Source organism: Prionailurus viverrinus, chromosome C1 (genome assembly GCF_022837055.1).
Source record: "Prionailurus viverrinus isolate Anna chromosome C1, UM_Priviv_1.0, whole genome shotgun sequence".
Classification (NCBI taxonomy): Eukaryota; Metazoa; Chordata; class Mammalia; order Carnivora; family Felidae; genus Prionailurus; species Prionailurus viverrinus.
Window position 1 is genome coordinate 57,476,064 of NC_062568.1, and position 20,207 is coordinate 57,496,270.

Here is a 20,207-nt window from a genome sequence, read left to right on the forward strand (position 1 = left end):
GTGAACTTGAAGACATTATGCTAAGTGAAATAAGCCACAAAAAGGACAAATATTGTAAAATTCCACTCACATGTGTTACCTAGAATAGTCAAATTCATAGTGATAGAAAGTAGAACAAAGTGATAGAAAGTTGCCAGGGGCTGGAGGGAAGGGGAATAGAAGTAATTGTTTAATGGGTATAGGGTTTCAGTCTGAGAAAATGAAATAGTTCTTGAGATGGATGGTGGTGATGATATCACAACAATATGAAATTACTAAATGCTCCTGAACTATACACTTAAAAATGGTTGAAATGGTAGGGGTGCCTGGGTGGCTCTGTCAGTTAAGCATCCGACTTTTGGTTTTGGCTCAGATCATGGTCTCACAGTTCATGAGTTTGAGCCCTTGGTTGGGCTCTGTGCTGACGGTGTGGAGCCTGCTTGGGATTCGCTCTCTCTCTCTCTCTCTCTCTCTCTTTTTCTCTCTCTGTCCCTCCTGTGCTTGTGCTGACTCTCTCTCAAAATAAATACATAAACTTAAAAAATGGTTAAAATGGTAAATTGTATGTTATGAATATTTCACCATAATAAAAAAGTGATGCATGCCCATGAAAAAAAAAAGGATAAATAAAAAATGTAAATTGAAAAATAAACTCTTCTTACCTACCTCCCCTCCTCAGCTGCACAATACAGAAATTAACCATTCAAACCAGTTTCATGCAGGCATACCTTGGAGAAATTGAGGGCTCAGTTCCAGACCACTGCAATAAAGCAAATATCATAATAAAGCAAGTGAAATGAATTTTTTGGCTTCCTGGTGCATATAAAAGTTATGTTTAGGGGCGCCTGGGTGGCTCAGTCGGTTGAGCGTCCAACTTCAGCTCAGGTCACGATCTCGCGGTCCGTGAGTTCGAGCCCCATGTCAGGCTCTGGGCTGATGGCTCAGAGCCTGGAGCCTGCTTCCGATTCTGTGTCTCCCTCTCTCTCTGCCCCTCCCCCGTTCATGCTCTTCTCTCTCTGTCTCAAAAATAAATAAATGTTAAAAAAAAGTTATGTTTACATGATACTGTAGTCTATTGAGTGTTTGTGAGCATTGTGTCTAAAAAAATCTAAAGCACGTACCTTAATTTAAAAATATTTTGTCAAAAAAATGCTGTCACCTGAACTTTCAGTGAATCATAATCTTTTGGCTGGTGGAGGTTCCTGCCTGGATGTTGGTGGCTGCTAACTAATGAGGGTTGTGGTTGGTGAAGGCTGGGGTGGCTGTGCCAGTTTCTTAAAATAAAACAACAATGAAATTTGCTGCATCAATTGACTCTTCCTTTCATGGACGACTTCTCCATAGCATGCAATGCTGTTCAATAGCATTTTACCCAAAGCAGAACTTCTTTCAAAACTGAAGTCAATCTTCTCAAGCCCTTTCACTGCTTTGTCAACTAAGTTTATATAATACTCTAAATCCTTGCTTGTCATTTCAATAATCTTCACAGCATCTTCACCAGGAGTAGATTCTATCTCAAGATATCACTTTCTTTGCTCATCCATAAGAAGCAACTCCTCATCTGTCCAAGTTTTATGAGATTGTGGCAATGCAGTCACATCTTCAGCCTTCACTTCTAGTTCTAGTCCTCTTGTATTTCCACCACATCTGCAATTACTGCCTCTACTGAGTCTTGAACCCCTCAAAGTCATTCAAAAAAATTTTTGCTGGTGGAGGTTCCTGCCTGGATGTGGGTTGGAATCAACTTCTAACTCCTGTCAATATTAATGTTTTTATCTCTTCTCATGAATCACACATGTTCTTAATGACATCTAGAATGCTGAATCCTTTCCAGAAGGTTTTCAGTTTACTTTGCCCAGATCCATCAGAGAGGAATCACTATCTACGGCAACTATAGTCTTATAAAAATGTATTTCTTATATGATAAGACTTGAAATTTAAAATTCCTCTTTGATCCTTGGGCTGCAGAAAGGATATGTCAGCAGGCATGAAAACAACATTAATCTCATTATACATCTCCATCAGAGCTCTTGGGTAACCCAGCGCATTATCAATGAGCAATAATATTTTGAAAGGATTTTTTTTTTCCCTAAGCAGTAGGTTTCAGTAGTAGGCTTAAAATATTCAGCAAGCCATATTGTAAACAGATGTGCTGTCATTCAGGCTTTATTGTTCCATTTATAGAACATAGGCAGAGTAGATTTAGTACAATTCTTAAAAGGCCTTTATTTTTTTCAAGTTTTAATTCAAATTCCAATTAGTTAACATGCAGTGTAACATTAGTTTCAGGTGTAGATTTTAGTGATTCAACACTTACATATAACACCCAGTGCTCATCACAACATGTGCCCTCCTATCCCATCACCTATTTAACCCATTCTCCCACCTACCTCCTCTCTGGTAACCATCAGTTTGTTCTCTATAGATAAGAGTCTGTTTTTTGGTTTTCCTCTTTTATTTCCTCCTATGTTCGTTTTGTTTCTTAAATTCCACATATGAGTGAAATCATATGGTATTTGTCTTTCTCTGACTTATTTTGCTTAGCATAATACCCTCTAGCTCCATCCACATCATTGCAAATGACAAGATTTCATTCTTTTTGATGGCTAATACCACATCTTCTTTATCCATTCATCAGTTGACGGTCATTGGGACTCTTTCCACAATTTGGCTATTGTTGATAATGCTGCTATAAACATTAGGGTACATGTATTCAAATCTATATTTTTGTATCCTTTGGGTAAATACTTAGTAGTGCAATTGCTGGGTCATTGGCTAGTTCTATTTTTAACTTTTTGAGGAAACTCCATATGGTTTTCCACAGTGGCTGCACCAGTTTGCATTCCCACCAACAGTGTAAGGGAGTTCCCCTTTCTCTGCATCCTTGCCAACTAAGCGCCCTTAGATTTTCAGAATGGTGAATGAGCATTGGCTTCAACTTTAAGTCATTAGCTTCATTACCCTGTATTAAGAGATCAGCCTGTCCTTTGAAACTTTGAAGCCAGGCATTGAGTTCTCTCTAGCTATGAAAGTCCTAGGTGGCATCTTCTTCCAATAGAAGGTTGTTTTGTTTATGTCGAAAATCTGCTTAGTGTAGCCATCTTCATTCATGTCTTAGCCAGATCATCTGGATAACTTGCTGCAGCTTCTACATCAGTACTTGCTGCCTCACCTTACACTTTTATGCTGTGGAGATATATGCTCCTTTTATGCTACTCCTTTCCTTAAACTTCGTGAACCAACTCTGCTAGCTTCCAACTTTTTTCCTGCAGCTTCCACACCTCTCTCAGCCTTCATAGAATTGAAGAGTGTTAAGGCTTTGCTCTGAATTAGGCTTTGACTTAAGGGAATGTTGTGGCTGGTTTGATCTTCTATCCAGACCACTAAAACTTTTCCCCTATCAACAAGGCTGTTGCCTTTCTTATCATTTGTATGTTCACTGAAGTAGCACTTTCAATTTCATTTAAGAACTTTTCCTTTGCGTTCCCAACTTGGCTAACTTGCAAGAGACTTAGCTTCCAGCCTGTCTTTGCTTTCAATGTGCCTTCCTTACTAAGCTTAGTCATTTCTAGCTTTCGATTTTAAGTGAAAGACATGTGACTCTTCTTTTCACTTGAACATTTAGAGGCCAATGTCAGGATATTAATTGGTTTAGTTTCAACATTATTGTATCTCAGGGAATAGGGAGTCCTGAGGACAGGGAGCGAGATAGCAGGGTGGGTTGGTAGAGCACATTTATCGGTTAAGTTCTCTGTCTTATATGGGCATGATTCATGGCACCGCAAAATAATTACAATAGTGATACCAAAGATCACTGACCACAGGTCACTGTAACAAATATAATAATAACGAAATAGTTTTAAATATTGTGAGAATTACCAAAATGGCACCAATTCACTTGTTCAGTGCAGGGTTGCCACAAAACTATAATTTGTAAAACATGCAGTATCTGCAAAGTGCAATAAAGCAAAGCACAATAAAATGAGGTATGCGTGTATTTCTATTTTACACATACTGTTAACTGGCACAAAAACCCACCAATTCCCTTTCCTTGGCTTTGAGTGGCCATCCTGAGGGTAAGCTAAAGAGTCCAGTTTGGCTTACAGTCTTAGAGGATGTTGTCAGTCATCCTGCTTGCTATCCTGTGGCAGGTACATTGGGTAGGACTCGCTCAGCTGCAAGTTGTAGGAAATCTGAAACAAATAGGCTTAAGTGGTAAGAAAATATATTGTCTTACGTAGGATATTTAGAGATAGGGCAGGCATTAAACCAGCGTTGGTCAACTGAGTCAGTTAAAATGCCATTGAGGACTAGGATGTTTTTTGTCTCTGCTCCACTGTCTTTAGTATAAAAACTCCTCATAGCACCAAGATGGCTGCCAGTAGCCATGAGGCTACACACTTTCTTGTCCATTTCTAAGTCCTGCTCTTGTTTTATTAGCTGAGACTGGTAGAATTCTGTGCATGTCTAGTAATAACTAGTAGCAAAGGGATGCTGGTCAAAGGGTACAGAGTTTCAATTATGCAAGATGAATAAACTCTGGAGATCTAATGCACAGCACAGTGATAATAGTTAACAATACTTACCATATACTTGAAATTTGCTATGATGATAGATTATAAATCTTCTCAACACACACACATTGGTAACTATGTAGAGGTGATGGATATGTTAACAAGCCTGATTGTGGTGATAATTTCACAATATATATAAAATCATCAGGCTGTATACCTTAAAAATATATATATATATAATTTTTATATGTCAGTGCTGTCTCATAAAAGCTGTTTTAAAAAACCTAATAGCAGGGTGCCTGGGTGGCTCAGTTTGTTGAGTACCCGACTCTTAAATTCAGCTCAGGTCATGATCCCAGGGTCATGGGATTGAGCCCTGTGTTGGGCTCTGTGCTGAGTGTGGCGCCTGCTTGGTATTCTCTCTATCTCTGTCCTTCTCCCCTGCTTGCTCACTCAAACTCTCTCTGAAATAAAACAAAAATATTAAAAAACCTAATAGCAAGGAGGATGGGAGTACCATGATTAGCTTAGATGTATCATCTAGTTGGAATGGACGTAGGAGAAACCAGCCACAATGTCTGCTACAGGCTATCTCCTGGTTCAAAGGGTACATTTTGAACAAGACCATGCAAGCCAATCTCATCTCCCAGTGCTACACTTCACAAGTCCCTCCAAGTTCTGCATACTCCCCATGTCCCATAACTCATATCCCATGGCAGCTGGGGAGTTTATTAGGAAAGCCAACCAGAGAGATCTTTGCCCTCCTTAGTCTGGCCTTGGCAGCCTCATCCTCCCTCCCTCCCTCCCTCCCTCCTGTGAACTCTCAGTACCTCATGATATAAGACACTTGCCCACAACCCGAAAACATTTCCAATAGATCTAGGCTTTCCTTCACATCTGGCACTAGGAGTTATGTTCAAGGGTTCACCCTTGTCAAACATCAGTATTTTAGGCAAATACCAAAATTATATGTATTTTACATGTCAACCAGAATAAAATTAAAGGAAAAAAACCCGCACTTCAATGAAAGGGAATGCAGGTTATCACCCCGCTTCATATATAAAGAACTGTAGGATAATTGAAGGCCTTATAAAGACAAATACTGGAGAACAAAGGAGAGGCAACTCTAAGAGGCAACTCTGAGCAGTCCAAACAGAGCCAACTACCACAAACTAAGGTTATGTTACATGCATTTTCTGAGTATTAGGCTTCACTTCACAAACTATCTCCCCTTCTGCAATCTGTTTCTCTCTCCTGACCTCTTAGGGAGGACAGCACAGGGGTGAAGGGTAGGGCAGCATTAGACTGAACCTGAATTGGAATACCTTGCCCTCTTCTCCCTCTTTGTGGCTCTCTCACAAAGAAGGGCAAGTGAGAAGGGCCATTCTGCCAGCAGTGAGTGACCAGAGAATACACCATCAACATTCACAAGTGCATCATCCATGGAACAGGCTTCAAGAGGTGTGCTCCTCAGGCACTCACAGAGATCTGGAAATTTGCCATGAGGGAGATGGTAACTCCGGATACGCTCATTGACACCAGGCTCAACAAAGAGGTCTGGGCCAAAGCAACAGCAAATGTCCTAGAAAGGAGTATACTATATGTGTGTGCAGTTGTCCAGAAAATGCAATGAGGATGAAGATTTACCAAGTAAGTTCTATATACATTAGATACTTATACACCTATCACCACTTTCAAAAACCTACAGTCAGTGTGGATAAGAGCAGACCAGATGGTCAAATAGTTATGAAACCACAACACACACCAAAAAGACCTAGATTTGCCTCTGCTAATTCCCAGGTATGTGCTCTTTAGAAAGTTACTCTCAATTTCTCTAGACCTCAGTTACTTTATATGTAAATGGGGATACTAATATCCACCCCACACAGGTGCTATGAAGACTGAAAACATGAACATATGGAATGCTTAGTACAGTACCTAATGCATAATAGGCTATCGGTACATGTAATTATCATCCTTTCTACTAAACATGCTCATCTTAAACATTTAAAAAATTATATTCCTTTTCCCTTATGTCTTCCAACAATACTTCATCTTCCTTCATAATCAAAGTCCTTGGTTTCCTTTTCCTCATCTCCAGTGCACTCAAGCTCACAGAAACAGGTCTCTCCCCACCCCACTCAACTGACAGTGCTCTCCCTAATGTCATCAACCCCCTCTTTGTTGCTATCCAACACCCTTCTCAGTTCTCATCTTACTTGTCTTCTTTATAACTTTTAGCCAAGCAGATCTTTCCAGACCTTGTAGCCCTCCTGGGTTTCTGTGGTAGTTCTCATCATCACTTAGGATGCCTTTGGCAGCAGGTTCAAGAAACCTCAATCCAAACCAGTTGAAATGAGAAGAAAGCCGTCTCACATAACAGAAAATGCAAACTGAGGGCTGGCTTCCAGAGCAGTTGATTTTGTGGCTGAACATCACCAGAAATCTAGGTGCTTTTTGCTGTAGCATCCACAGCATCAGCTTCATCCTAAGATTTGGCCCTCTCATCATCATAAAGTGGCTGCCAGCAGAAAGTAGGGCAGCGTGCTTCCTGGTTCTTAACCAGAGGAATGGAGACATCTCTCCTCCCAATCATGAAATAAAGTCCTTGATCTTGTTGGGCCAATGTGGGTCACATGTACCCCTTTGGAAGAGTTTGGAACAGTAACGTTCACCAGAGAAATGCCATGTACTGTTGGCTGAGGGTGTCTTTCCTGAGCCCCATGGCTATGTGTATGGGGAGTGAATATCCGACAGAAGCAGGGCTCTCTTAGCAAAGATGTAGAGGGATAGCTGCTGAGTGGGCAACCAATGGTATCCACTATATTCATTTTCCCGATTTTCCTCCTGGCTGTTCTTGTCTCCTTTGTGCACTTCTCATTCTTGAACTACCTCTTAGGTGTTATCACTTAAGACCATTTTTTAATGTTTATTTCTGAGAAAGACACAGAATGCGAGTGGGTTGGGGCAGAGAGAGTGGGAGGCACAGAATCTGAAGCAGGCTCCAGGCTCCGAGCTGTCAGCACAGAGCCCGGCGCAGGGCTCGAACTCACGAGCTGTGAGATCGTGACCTGAGCTGAAGTCAGACGCTCAACCGACTGAGCCACCCAGGCGCCCCCTCATTTAAGACCATTTTATTTTCAGTCCTCTTCTATTCAGACTACACTTTCCCTGTGAGCCACCACTTCCTTATCTTTGACTAACTACTGTCTCTAAAGAGATACCTCTGTTAGGTGTTATCTAATGGAGTCGAACCAAAGTGTTTGGTCTGTTTGGTCTGTTTCCAACCAAAGTGTTTCTTCCAAGCTCCATACCATGAATTCCAGAAAAATGAATATTTACACAATACTTTCTGTGATAGGCGGAATAATGTCCCCCACCCTAAAAGATGTCTATGTCCCAATCCCCAGAACCCATATGAGGTTACATGGCAAAGGGCAATTAAGTTTATAGATTGTATTAAAATTATCAACTGACTCTAAAATAGGGAAGATTATAGATTATCCTGGATCACCCAGATGGGTCCAATGTAATTGTAAGTGTCATTAAAAGTGGAAGGAAGAGGCAAGGTATTGAGAGTTTGGCTCCACTATTCCATATCATTGCTGCCTTGGCATCCATTTTGTGTGGCTAAGCACACTAGCCTCTCCCTCAAGTATGTGCCCTAGATAACAGCCCATGTACTAAATAAGAGACTGTAGAATCACAAGTAAGTGTATGTTCCTGATACAATTTCCCCAGTGCCCCTGGTGATAAAGAGTCTCTCCTGCCTCCCGAGTCTCTCCTGCCTCCCAACTCTTTCCCCTGTGCATCCCTTAGATAAGACCCCCACGGAGCTTACTAAAACATGATCTTTTTGGTTTGAATTGGCAAATCCAGCCTTAGCCTGAGAACCCCCAAAGCACTCCACTCATGGCCCTAATAAAGGCATGCCCCTGGTCCTGCTGTCCACTCTGTCTGCACCTTGACCTCCTTATGTGGCCCCTCTGATGCATGCCATGTACCTCCTCCAGGACCTGTGAATAATAAACTTCTCATTTTACTTTCCCTTGTGGTCTTTGTGGAAGCATCACGAACCATCTGACACACCAGGGCTCTACTTAACAAATGTTACTTTAACAAAAATCACAACAGAGGGGAGAGAGAATTAGAGAGATGACAATGTGAGAAGATCTCAGCCAGATGTTGCTCGTTTTGAAGATGCAGGAAGAGGCCAGGAGCCAAGGAATGTGTGGAGGCTCTAGAAGCTGGCAAAAGAAAGGAATGAGATTTTCTCCTAGAGCTTCCAGAAAGAGTGCAGCCTTGCTGACATCCTGATTTTGGCTGAGTGAGACTCATTTTGGATTTCTGACCTCCAGAACCGTAAGATGATAAATTTGTGTTGTTTTAACCCAAGCCTCATGGGTTTGTTGGATTAAATGAACTAATGTGTGCACAACAGCACCTGGTACACAATTACAGCTATGTAAATATTTTCAATTACTAATTTCCTCTCTGAGTAACTCACATAGAGGTAAGAACTAAATATCAAGAAGGAGCTCAAACCGATACGGATAAATTAAAAGAACTCTGTGCCAAATAAAGAACAAGACTAAAATGCAGCTTTCTCCCTTATATTTCCATGTATACAGTAATGAAAATACATGAAGATTAAACCATAGCAGCAACCTTCATCACCCGTCTTCGCATTCATCAGAGCTTTCTTCACTTAGCTCCTCACTGCTCTCTCCTTCACTCTCACTGCTACTGTCTTCTTCACTATCTTCATCATCTTCCTCAAGATTTTGAGATTTCTCTGCCATAGACAGGAAGAAAATTGCTTAAAATGTTCTTGATATTTCTACTCTTTGAAAAATCATAATTCTTCTTGCTTCTCCCTCCACTAAGAAATACCTATCTTTGGAACATGAAGACTGAGCTGAACTTTGTTAACTGTATGTAGAGTCAAAATAGTAGTACAAAGACTATATTCTTACTGGTATAAAGACGTTTATGGATTTAGAGTATATTTAAAACATAGGTCTATAAAGTTTTTTTTTACTACTGTCAATGTAATTCTTAATTAAATATAATAAGACTAAGTGAGATGTAGGATAATTTAGAGGGTACTAGTTTTCCTTGGAATTGTGGGATAGCTCTTTTAACATGTGTGGCAATTAGCATGTTCTGTTCCTTGTGAAGACTGTGTCAGTCCCTGATGCCTGGTACCCAGGGAGCCTGATTTACTCGGGCAGTTCTACCCCACAGAGAAAAGGGAGTCACCCTGACCATCTACAAAGGACAAGTTGGTTTCATTAAACCATCCAAGACAACCAGTTAGCCTTTTCTTAACCACTTTCTGAGGGTGTACTTCACTAATCTCCTGGGATAATAGGTTTTTAAATAGTGACTGCTCATAGTTCTATGAGAAAGAAGGAATTTCAATTTTTAAATTTACCCATCAGCAACATTTCTTCAATAAGTGAGAAAAACTCCTTGGCCTCAGGATTTTCTGGTTCATAGATTAGAACTGAAAATGGACAACAGAATGTGTGTTATTAATCTTCAAAGTGTTTCAGCAAGCACTCCTCAGAATGAGATTGGAACTGTCAATCAGAGTAAGTAAAAATGCACAAAGCAATAAATACCAATTATACCATAGGAATACCAAAGTGTAAATAGAGAAAATGTTCTACTTATCATAGGTGCATTGTAAGAGAAATAATGTTCAATATATTTTCTACCTCTTGTCTAAAAAATGCAATCTCCACCACTATGAGGCTTTCCTCATAGGCCTTGTAGCCAGAGTGTTTCTTGAATATAATCATCCCACAAACAAGGTACATATCCTGCAAAATGTGGAGGCTTTGCTAATGAGAAGACTGTGCCTGGAGGTCTGTTAATCCTGCTTTTCATCTCTCCCACTCAATGTCTACAAGACAGCCTTTCTTAGAGACCTTATCTGAACACAGAACGGAATTTTATTATGATTTTTTTTAATGCAAGCTCTTCCATGGTAGAGATGCCATTTTGAGAAACTCATCTTTCAAAGAGGGAGAACTTATGTTTCTTTTTTCTCTTCATCCTGAAAACTTTTACCCTGCTTTACACCCTAGTCATTGCCTACTTAACAGCATGTGTCACCTTTGACCATATCAGTAGATTTTGGGGGGCTTGGTGGTATGTTACTAATGTTTTAGAGGTTAGAAACATTTCGACTTTTGTTTCGGAGTTCTTTAGGTTATTTTTTAACCCCAGATCTCTACCTTCTTCCTACCTGCCTTGAGGGATATTCATAATTCTGCATTAGCCATTTAATGTTGTGACTCCTGTGCACTATCTTGATGGCCCCCAGGGGGCGCTAAAACATCAAGTGTGCTATTCTGGCTTAAGAGTAAGACAAATAATTGTGGCTGGTTCAGCTAGGCCCCCGTGCTCAGAGAACCTCATCCCATATGGCTTTCATCCTGACACACCAAACCAGTGTCTCTATTTCCTAATCTACCAACATAATTTACCATCAGTCTGGGTTAGCATGACTGTGTGCCTGCTTTTAAGGATCCTATAGGTATTTAGACACCTTTTAAGATTTCTAATAAAAGTATCTTGATTCATTTTAAATTGGACTAAAATGTACTTATCATTAGCAGTCTAAATATTCTCTGAGCCTTTTCAAGAGCAGAGTTTCTCCAATTTGCCCCTTGGGATACTAGCTAGTTTCTTAGGATATTAATACATATTTTGGAAACTAGGTCAAATGAGGTTACTCAGGTAAAATTTACAGTAGAAGAAATTGCAGGATTTTACAGAACCACTAATATGCTCAGACCATTATGAGAATGTGGCTTCCCCAACTTACTATTCCCATGGAATCCTTTTTGGTTGAACACTTATTAAGAAATCTTGAATACGGTTTAGAAAATTTCATATTGGAATTAGGATCATTTCATGGGATTGGAGTATGAGATCAGCTACTCTCATGGTTTAAAAAAAAACTGTTGACTTCTACAATTGTCAATTTTCAGAGTGAGGGAAAGGTATCCGCTTTAAAACTTAGCCCACAAATATGCATTCTAGATGATGAATCAAAAAGTCTTTGACAGGCTAGTAGAGTTGGTAAAAAGGTAAGAAAAGCCTCTAGCACATTCAGTTAGCGTCTTGGGAGTTGTTCCCAACCTGAGTCCATAAACAGATTCCAATATGGGCCCTGAGGAAAGACTGTCAGATGTGAATCCTGGTTCCGCCACTGCCTAGTTGGGTCTCCATGGGGGAAATATTTACTATCTCTGTACTTAAGTTCTATTATCTGTAATAATACTATTGGCCACATTAGGCCATTTTGATGAATCAGTGAGATAATGCAGTGAGATAAAACACTCAGTCCAGTCCTTAGTGCACTAAGAACCGAGTAACTGCTGATTATCATTCATTTTTTTGGAATGGTTTTGGACCTAGAGAAAGGCTTGGCTCCTTCCTAAATGTTCAGTGGATGTCTCCTTCCGGCTAAAGAGCTGGGGCAGGGAGCTGGGGAATTCTGCTGTGCATTGGGCTCTAAGTCCCTCAGACTGGAGGCTATTCTAAGGTAGATAAGACATTGGTCTTGTTCACTGTAGCATCCCTAGGAGACTGACACAGAGCCGGAGCCCTCAAAACATTAAAAAATGGAATAAATGAATAGTAGGAAGCAGTCCTTTGATGCCTAGATAAAATTATACTCTAGGTTAGGGGCGTCTGGGTGGCTCAGTCGGCTAAATATCTGACTTCGGCTCAGGTCATGATCTCACGGTTTGTGAGTTCGAGCCTCACGTCGCACTCTGTGCTGACAGCTCAGAGCCTGGAGCCTGCTTCGGATTCTGTGTCTCCCCTTCTCTCTGCCCCTTCCATGCTCTAGCACTGTCTCTCTCTGTCTCTCAATAGTAAATGAACGTTAAAAAAAATTTTTTTTTAAATTATACTCTAGGTTAAAAAGGAAAGAGTGATTTACTTTACTCAAAAAGAAAAAGAAAGGAAAAGAAAACTGCAGAGTAACTATCTTTTCTGAAGATACATCTGTAATTGTGTTAGACCAAAATGATGAGAACCATTTTGGTTCTCAGGCCATTATTGTTAAACACTTAGAATTATTATAATTGATGAGTAGGTCTTCCAGGCCTAAATGTTTTTTGTGTGTAAAATCTTGGGCTGCTGTGAGGAGCACTGTTATGCCCTGAGAAAAGTGAGCTGCACATTCCCTTCTTACAGGTGAAGAGACCAGTAAATAGAAAGATTGACCGGCACAACATCTCACAGTCAATCATGAGATGAACTAAGAAAAGTACTTGGGACTCTTGACTTTCAGTCCCATTTAAAAACCACTTTCCCAGGATGCTTCCAATGCCTGGCAGGAAATGGCATACAGCCAATATATCACTTCTGCATGACATAGCAGGAAAATGGCTGAGGAAATATTAGGCACATATAAAAACTGTGTGTGAAAGATAGATAAAATTCAAGCCTTTACCGACAAATAAAATTTCTTGGGGGAACCCAATACAATTTCTTTTTTTAAAGGCAGGATGAAGAGAAAAGAAACCAATGGATGCCAGGTGGGAAGCCCTGAAGCCAAACAGAGATATAAATGATTACACTGTGATTGGACAGCAAGGAAACATACCGGCAACCAGTGGCTTTATTCAGAAAATGAATTTTTAAAACATTTCAGAAGGGACAAAGATGCATTACTTTATGTAAATTAATTGCCTCAGATACAAAGAAAATAAATATATTAGTTGACCATAGGAGCCATTTCAAGCCTGATTGACCCACAAAAGTACCTCTTTTCCAAGTCTCTGCCTCCTTGACTAGAGATATAAGTTTACTAATCAAATGAGGAAATGGAAATATAGTAGGATATCAGAAGCTTTCAAGCCAGACCTAGGATCTAATCCTAGGTGAATTAGTTTTCCTTGCTAAGACTCAGTTTCCTCAACTGTAAAATGGGGTTCATAATATCTGCCCCATAGAATTGTTTTAAGAATTAAACAAGGTATTCAAGAATGTTCTCATTATTAGTAGGTGCTCAATACAGACACATAAATACATAAATATGTAAACAATCTACGTTTACATACATAAATATATATAAAAATATATAGAGAGATACATAAATATATATAAATACATATAGAGATATATACAGAGATATATATAAATAAATAAGTAAATATATATATATATATATATATAGAGAGAGAGAGAGAGAGAGAGAGAGAGAGAGAGAAAGGAATGTTCTATAGCAGAGGTAGAAGATAGGGAAAAAAAGACAAACTGGGGCACCTGGGTGGTTTAGTTGGTTAAACATCCAACTTCGGTTCAGGTCATGATCTTATGGTTTGTGGGTTCAAGCCCCGCATTGGGCTGTGTACTAACAGCTCAGAGCCTGGAGCCTCCTTGGGATTCTGTGTCCCCCTCTCTCTCTGCCCTTCCCTGCTCATGCTTTCTCAAAAACTGAATAAACATTTAAAAAAACGAAAAAGAAAGAAAAAAGGATAATATACTATAAGCATTTACATATAAAATAACCTGACGCCATCCTATATGAAAAAAATTCATTTTGTCTGTTGTTCTGAATATAGAGAGGAACTTTGGTCAGTCCTCAGCCAAGTGTTTCCTATTAGCATCAAACTAGTACTTTCTTCCCCCGGAGACAGTGTCTCCAACTCTCCGTTCTTTCCTGAACTTGCTTAGCATTGCTAATCCTGGGCCTCCCTAATTTCACATCATTGGCTGGAATCTGCTTCAGGGGTAGCCAATCCTATTCTGCATGCGCATGCAGCCAGCCCCCGCTCCCATCTCTGCACCTCTCTGCCCCGTTTCCAGTCATCCTCCTCTTTTGGGAGTAGTGTTCTTTCCCACCTGGCATGATGCCGGTCTTAGGGCCCTCCACAGCTCCTTTTCCTGTCTTCTAATCCTAGTCTGAGGCTATTTGACACTGACAGAAAAAAGTGAACAGTATTACTGGCTGAGCCAGTGGAGTAACAAACCAAACCAAACCATGGTTAATGTCAACCCCAAAAAGGTTTAGAGCATGTGTGCTGTGATACCTGCTTTCTCTCCAGCTCCCAGCACAATGTCTGGTACAAGTCTGTGCTTGATATAAGGGAGGGAGAGAGAGAAATTTTACAGGGACATAACCCAATTAGGATAGACCAGTTTGAACTTTTTCATTCTCAATGACGGTATTTAATGGACGTTTATTGGTTTGACTCAGGTCAATAAGCATTTTATTGAGCACCTGCTGTTTATGCGACATACTACAGGCCTAACAATCAAAAGTGACTAACAGATGTGGTGATATCAGTGCATATATTTTATCAGCTTCAGCCAGAGGCTTTCTAAAATGACTGATGGATACGGAAATATAATACATGAATTTTCCCACTATTAGGCTGCACAAGAAACTCTGGGAGCTGGGACTGAGAGCTACAGACTCATTCACCTGTACCCCAGCCCCCAACAGAAGAGGGGTGCTGTGGGAGGCAGCAGCTTGGGCTCCAGTTTGGCCATGCCACTAGCTCCCTGAATGGTGCTGACCAAGCCGCTTAGCCTCTCTCTGCTTCTGCTTTGTTATTTGTAACAATGGGAATGGACACGATTTTCTTGAAGGAGTCCTTCTTATCAGAAATTCTGTTTGTGCACCACCCAAAAATACTTTTAATCAAAATATTTTATTCAATGGCTCTAAAGGTCAAAAGTGCTTAAAAGGATTAGACAAGGCAAATTATTTTGGATATAAAATAAGTAGTGCGAAAAGCATTCAAGAAACCCATTTTAAAAATTAGCCAATGAGGGGTGCCTGGCTGGCTCAGTTGGAAGAGCACATGGTTCTTGATCTTGGGGTTGTGAGTTCGAGCCCCACGTTAGGTGTAGAGATTACTTAAAAATACGATCTTAAAAAAATTTAGCCAATGATGTAAGAAGTACTGTATCCATAGCGGGGAGTCTATGTGAGGCCAGTGAAAGTAGATCCTCACAATTCCTACATTATATTAAAAAAAAATTTTTTTTAACGTTTATTTATTATTGAGAGACAAACACAGAGCATGAGCAGGGGAGGGGCAGAGAGAGGGGGAGACACAGAATTCAAAGCAGGCTCTAGGCTCTGAGCTGTCAGCACAGAGCCCAATGCGAGGCTTGAACACACAAACCGCGAGATCATGACCTGAGCGGGAGTCGGTGGCTTAATCGATTGAGACACCCAGGAGCCCCAGGAACTCACTGGATAGTTTTAACAGCAGATTGAACACAGCAGAAGATAGGGCAGGTTAACTCAAAAACAGGTAGGTTAGTAGAACAATTCTAAAACAAAGCATAGAGATAAAAAGAAACGGAAAAAAAAAAAAAAAAAAAAGAAACAACAGCCTAAGTGTAAGATACATCAGCCAAACTACTAAAAACCAAAGGAAGAAAGAAAAATAAGGTAGATCGTTATTAGTCCTCTACTCAAAAGTGCCCAATGGTTTCCCACTTTGCTCAGAGAAAGAGCCAAAGTCCTTAAATTATGAAAGGGTGCTATGCAATCTACATAATCCCCAAACCATAACCTCTCTGACCTCATCTCCTGTCACACTTCCCCTTAGGTATTCTGCCCTGATCACAGGTACACTGCCCTGACAGTGTGCAAACATGCTGTTCCTCATCAGGCATGTTTGCATCTCAGTACATTTGCTATGAGTCCTGCCTTCCTAGACCATCTTATTCAAAACTGCTTTGCATCTTTCTAGTACTTTCTATTCCTTCTTCCCTACTTAATTTTTCTCCATAGCACCTATCATTTATGACACACTAGTTATATATGAATTTGTTATCTGTTTTATACTAGATATAAATGTGGGATTGTTATCTGTCTTATTGACTGCTATACTTCCAGTGCCTAAAACAGTGCCTGGCACATGGAGGCACTCAAATATTTGTGGAATAAATGCATATTAAGTAAGGTTTGCTATACTACCTGACATGTCTTTGAAACTAAAGGCATAAAGTTAACTAACTCATTATCATGAAGGTCAAGATTTTTATTTATTTTCCAGTGATGATTAGTCTTTTTAAAAAAATTTTTTTAATGTTTTTTTTTAATGTTTTTTAAAATTTATTTTTGAGACAGAGAGAGACAGAGCATGAGCAGGAGAGGGGCAGAGAGAAAGGGAGACACAGAATCCAAAGCAGGCTGCAGGCTCTGAACTGTCAGCACAGAGCCCGATGTAGGGCTTGAACCCGAGGACTGTGAGATCATGATCTGAGCTGAAGTCGGACGCTTAACTGACTGAGCCACCCAGGCGCCCCTGATTAGTCTTTTTTAGTTTATTCCAAAGTTATTCTAGATGTCTAAATTAGTCCTTACACCAATCAACTTAACTTACTATTAAGGAATCACTGAGATACTATTAGGGAGTTTACTAGGCTATAATAATCAGACCATCTTACAAATTATGAAATGCATTTAGAAACAAATAAAAGATTAGAAAACAGAAAAGTATTTTGGAAAAAAAAAGAAAACATAAAAGTATTTTGTACTTACTCATCTGACATAATTTTTTTGCCAAATGGTAGTCTTGGCCCATTTCTGCTCTCAGGAACTGGAAAACATTAAGAAACTCTTCAGATAAGTACTTTCAGAGAGAATTTAAATGTCAATAATAAACCCCCTAAAAATATTACATTAATTATTAAATATTTTTCTTTTAATATTTCTACATTTTTGCAGGAGTAAGTCTATAATCAATTAATGAAGAATATTTAAGGACTTCCCAAGGCAAGGCAACAGAGAACAAGTATGATACCTCTATGTTACTGCAGCCATACTATATGTATATTACTTAACAATTTCAGAATACATAGGTTCGTTCAACTGGCAGAGATAGTAAAGACATTCATCACTTTAATATCCCTTTGGTTCAGATACAGCTTTTTTTTTTTTTTTTTGTAAACTTAGTCCATAATTACATGACTAAGATTGTAATTCATTTTATTTTACTATTTAAAAATTTTTTTTTAAATGTTTATTCATTTTTGAGAGACAGAAAGACCAAGCATGAGCAGGGGAGGGCGGAGAGAGAAGGAGACACAGAATCTGAAGCAGGTTCCAGGCTCCAAGCTGTCAGTACAGAGCCCGATGTGGGGCTCGGATTCACGAACTATGAGATCATGACCTGAGCTGAAGTAGGATGCTTAAACGACTGAGTCACCCAGGTGTCCCTTGTTTCACTTTTATTATATTTTTATTGTTACAAAGCAGTACATATTTTTGTATGTAGGGAATTTAAAATCTAAATAAACACATTCTGTCCCCAACTAAAAAGCATTTATATCTCTACCATCCAGAGATACTTATTTTTAGCATCTTCATCATATCATTTTAGTATTTTTCCAGAAGTTAAACACATATTCACAAAAACTAGGATTATTCAGTAACTTTTTTTGCTTATTTTAGAGAGAGAGAGCATGTATGTGAGTAGGAGAGAGGGGTGGGGGGGAGAGCAAAAGAGTGAAAGAGTGAGAGAGAGAGAGAGAGAGAGAGAGAGAGAGAGAGAGAGAATCTTACGCAGGCTCCATGCTCAGCGCAGAGCCCCATGCAAGGCTGGATCCATGACCCTGGGAAAATGACCTGAGCCGAAATCATGAGTCAGATGCTCAACCAACTGAGCCACGCAGGTGCCCCTATTCAGTAATTTTTTTTTTAATTAAAAAAAATGTTGTTTTAAGTTTGAGAGAGAAAGTACAAGTCAGAGAGAGACAGAGAGAGGGGGCAGGGAGAGAATCCCAAGCAGGCTCCACACGGTCAGTGCAGAGCCTGATGTGGGGCTTGATTCCACAAACCATGAGATCATGACCTGAGCCAAGGTTAGTTGGTTAACCAACTGAACCACCCAGGAGCCCCTCAGTAACTTATTAAAAATAAGCCACATATCATGATAATTTTCTCCCCATAAAATTAAATATTCTTATATATTTTTTACTTAGGCTACAGGTTAATAAAACTAATGTCCTATTCTAAAACTTACTTAGACTGCTTCCATTAAAAAATAACCCTAAACTTAGATGATTGTTCTTGATTGTGTGTACTATATTCTGAACATAGGCAGGTATACTAGGCTTCTTCTGCAAGAGGCAAGGGCATGGAGTATTAGAAGAGACACTTCCCCATGTTTCTAGACATTTGATATATACCCAGGCACCATTTTAAGAAGTTCTCTACCAGTTTTTTCAGTTTCTTCCACAGGTATGATTATTTATATTTCTCTAATGGAAATAGAACACTTCTGCAGATTTTTCTATAAACCATTACCTTTACCATAATCCCCACTTTTTCACATATTAATAAATGCTATGGTAAACTCATTAAACAGAATTGTTTTGGGGTTTTTTTTAGATTTTTAAAATATTTACTTATTTTTGAGAGAGAGGGAGAGACAGTGCAAGCAGGGGAGGGCAGAGGAAGAGAGACAGAGGGAGACACGGAATCCGAAGCAGGCTCCAGGCTCTGAGCTGTCATCACAGAGCCCAACATGGGGCTCGAACCCACAAACCGTGAGATCATGACCTGAGCCAAAGTCGGAGGCTTAACCGACTGAGCCACCCAGGCACCCATTACATTTTTAAAATCTATTTTTGTCTACTAAGACCTATTTATTTTCATTCCTATTTGTGGTTTCCTTCCATTTTAATTATGGTTATCTTGTGGTTTATCTAGGTCATTCTTTTTTCAAATATCCTGTTCTTAAATGGATATAGTAATTTGGTATTTACTTTGAATTTTGTTTATTTAATTCCTTTTCTTATTTTCCTTATATTTATTTTGTTCTTTTTCTAGGAATTACTATTTAGTTCATTTGTTGTCATTCCCCTTTGAATCATCATTGTCATCACTTAAGTATTCAAAACCTTAAGCTCTTTTTGAAAGCTTTAATATTTAGTGTTGTGGTTATCACTATTTTCTAAGTAGTTTGTAAGTTTAGTTTTGATTTTGATTTGTAATTCAAGTGTCATCCAGAAGAATACCTTTTAGTTTAAAGTAGTTTTGTTATTGTAGTTATTTTTATTTCCAGTGCCTAGTTTAATTCATAACAGAGAATGTGACCAGTATCATATATAGCTATTATTTATATTTTTAAAATCTTTATGGAAAATTTAAATAAACACAGAAGTAGAAAAAATAGTAAAAGAAGTACACGTCTCCAATTCTCATCTTCAAAAATTAATATTTTGTCAATCTGATTGTATCAATATTACTATACATTCTTTTCCCCAGTCTGCCTAGACTGTTTTAAGATTTTTTACAGATATCATCTCATTTCACTTTAAATTAAAAACCCAATGACACTATGGCTATTACACCTAACAAAATTAACAAGAATTTCTCAATATCAATTAATACCTAGTCTATTTCGTGAAGCATTATGTTAATAATACTAGCCTCAGAAAATGAAAAGGAGCATGGAATCAATTTAAAAATGTACTTAGCACTGACCTATTTGTTGTTGCTGTTAACAAAAAAATGTGTATGTATATATTTCCTTTTAACAGTTCAAAATGCAGTGAAATTAAGAAATTCATGCAGGGGCGCCTGGGTGGCTCAGTCGGTTGAGCGTCCGACTTCGGCTCAGGTCACGATCTTGCAGTCCGTGAGTTCGAACCCCGCGTCGGGCTCTGGGCTGATGGCTCAGAGCCTGGAGCCTGCTTCCGATTCTGTGTCTCCCT

General features: G+C 39.3%; 1 protein-coding gene across 4 annotated transcripts in view; it reads right to left on the reverse strand.

Annotated features, from left to right (window-relative positions):
- Window positions 1-9,090: 9,090 nt before the first annotated feature.
- ERICH2 (glutamate rich 2) overlaps window positions 9,091-20,207 on the reverse strand; it is a 36,983-nt gene continuing 25,866 nt past the window's right edge. For all 4 annotated transcript variants that reach the window (XM_047873172.1, XM_047873173.1, XM_047873174.1 and 1 more), the window contains 3 exons: window positions 17,029-17,086; window positions 9,931-10,002; window positions 9,091-9,288 (listed from right to left, as the gene is read on the reverse strand). In XM_047873172.1, coding sequence (XP_047729128.1) covers window positions 9,167-9,288; window positions 9,931-10,002; window positions 17,029-17,086 — 252 coding nt within the window. In that variant the 3' untranslated portion in view covers window positions 9,091-9,166. The remainder of the gene's footprint in view (window positions 9,289-9,930; window positions 10,003-17,028; window positions 17,087-20,207) is intronic.